Source organism: Volvox carteri, assembly GCF_000143455.1.
Source record: "Volvox carteri f. nagariensis unplaced genomic scaffold VOLCAscaffold_23, whole genome shotgun sequence".
Classification (NCBI taxonomy): Eukaryota; Viridiplantae; Chlorophyta; class Chlorophyceae; order Chlamydomonadales; family Volvocaceae; genus Volvox; species Volvox carteri.
The window spans coordinates 541979-543157 of NW_003307566.1; the positions used below are offsets into that span (position 1 = coordinate 541979).

Consider the following 1179-nt stretch of genomic DNA (forward strand, 5'->3'; position numbering starts at 1 on the left):
GCACCTCCACCACCTCCCCCGTCACTGCAGACATCAGCTGGCCGCGGGGGGGGTAGCGCCTGCGGGCAGGTAGGGAGGGAGGGAAGGTAGGGAGGGGAGGAGAAAGCAGGGGGATGGAATTAAAAATCCCAATCCAACCCAGCCCAAGCGCTGGTAGCTGGAATCGTCGGGACTCAAAGCGGCATGTGTGTATGTGTGTATGCGCGTATGTATGTATGTATGTATGTATGTATGTATGTATGTATGTATGTATGTATGTATGTATGTATGTATGTATGTATGTATGTATGTATGTATGTATGTATTTTCAGGATCTGTGCGTGTAATGAAGCCGGTACTGGGACTGACGTGCAAAACTCAGTCGGCATACATATGCTCTCGCCCTGAACCCGCCACATACACGCACATAGACACACACAAACACCGAAGCTCTCCCTCCCCTTCCCCTTCCCCCTCCCCCTCCCCCCTGCCCTTCCCCCTCATTGCCGCCGGGTGCACACTCCAACTCACGTGCTGTTCGCGGCAGCCTGTGCCCCGTTGCGCTGGCTAGGCGTGTCACCCAACGGCAACACCACTTGCTCGTCCACTTCAACAACCTCCTCGTACAGCTTCTCCGGAGTACGAATCTCTAAATCAAAGATATTTGGACGAGACTGCAAAAGACGGCATTCGTCAGAAACAGTAACCGCGGCAGTTAGCAGTCGCAGTTAGCAGTCGCAGTAGCAGCAGCACCAATAGCAGCAGTAGCAGTAGCAGCAGTAACAGTAGCAAGATGGGGAGCTAACAATCGATGTGGGTCAAACTTCACACATTCTGCTACTCGACGACCAGCTCAGCTTGCGAAACGCGATGAAGGCCAGCTGGGTGACTGGCCGCCTGTCTGACTGCCTGGTTGGTCGACTCCAACCCCCCACCCAGGAACCCAACAATGAACCCCTAAGGCCTCCGCCAAAAACCCAGGCGGCCCCACACACACATACACACACATACACACATACACACACATACACACATACACACACATACACACATACACACACATACACACATGCACACACATACACACACGCACACACATACACAAATACACCCACCCCTTCCGACACCCCCGGGCTCCCACCCTCGTAAACCTGCGCACGTGCCCCCTCGTCAACCACCCCTCTCCTCCCCCCCCCTCCC

The 1179-nt window shown here is 54.7% G+C and overlaps 1 protein-coding gene across 1 annotated transcript in view; it reads right to left on the reverse strand.

Annotated features, from left to right (window-relative positions):
* The window catches only part of VOLCADRAFT_61291 (uncharacterized protein), a gene marked incomplete at both ends in the record, with an annotated part of 19040 nt that overhangs the window by 17082 nt on the left and 779 nt on the right, over positions 1 to 1179 (reverse strand). The window contains 2 exons of the mRNA XM_002951370.1: positions 371 to 505; positions 576 to 653. Coding sequence (XP_002951416.1) covers positions 371 to 505; positions 576 to 653 — 213 coding nt within the window. The remainder of the gene's footprint in view (positions 1 to 370; positions 506 to 575; positions 654 to 1179) is intronic.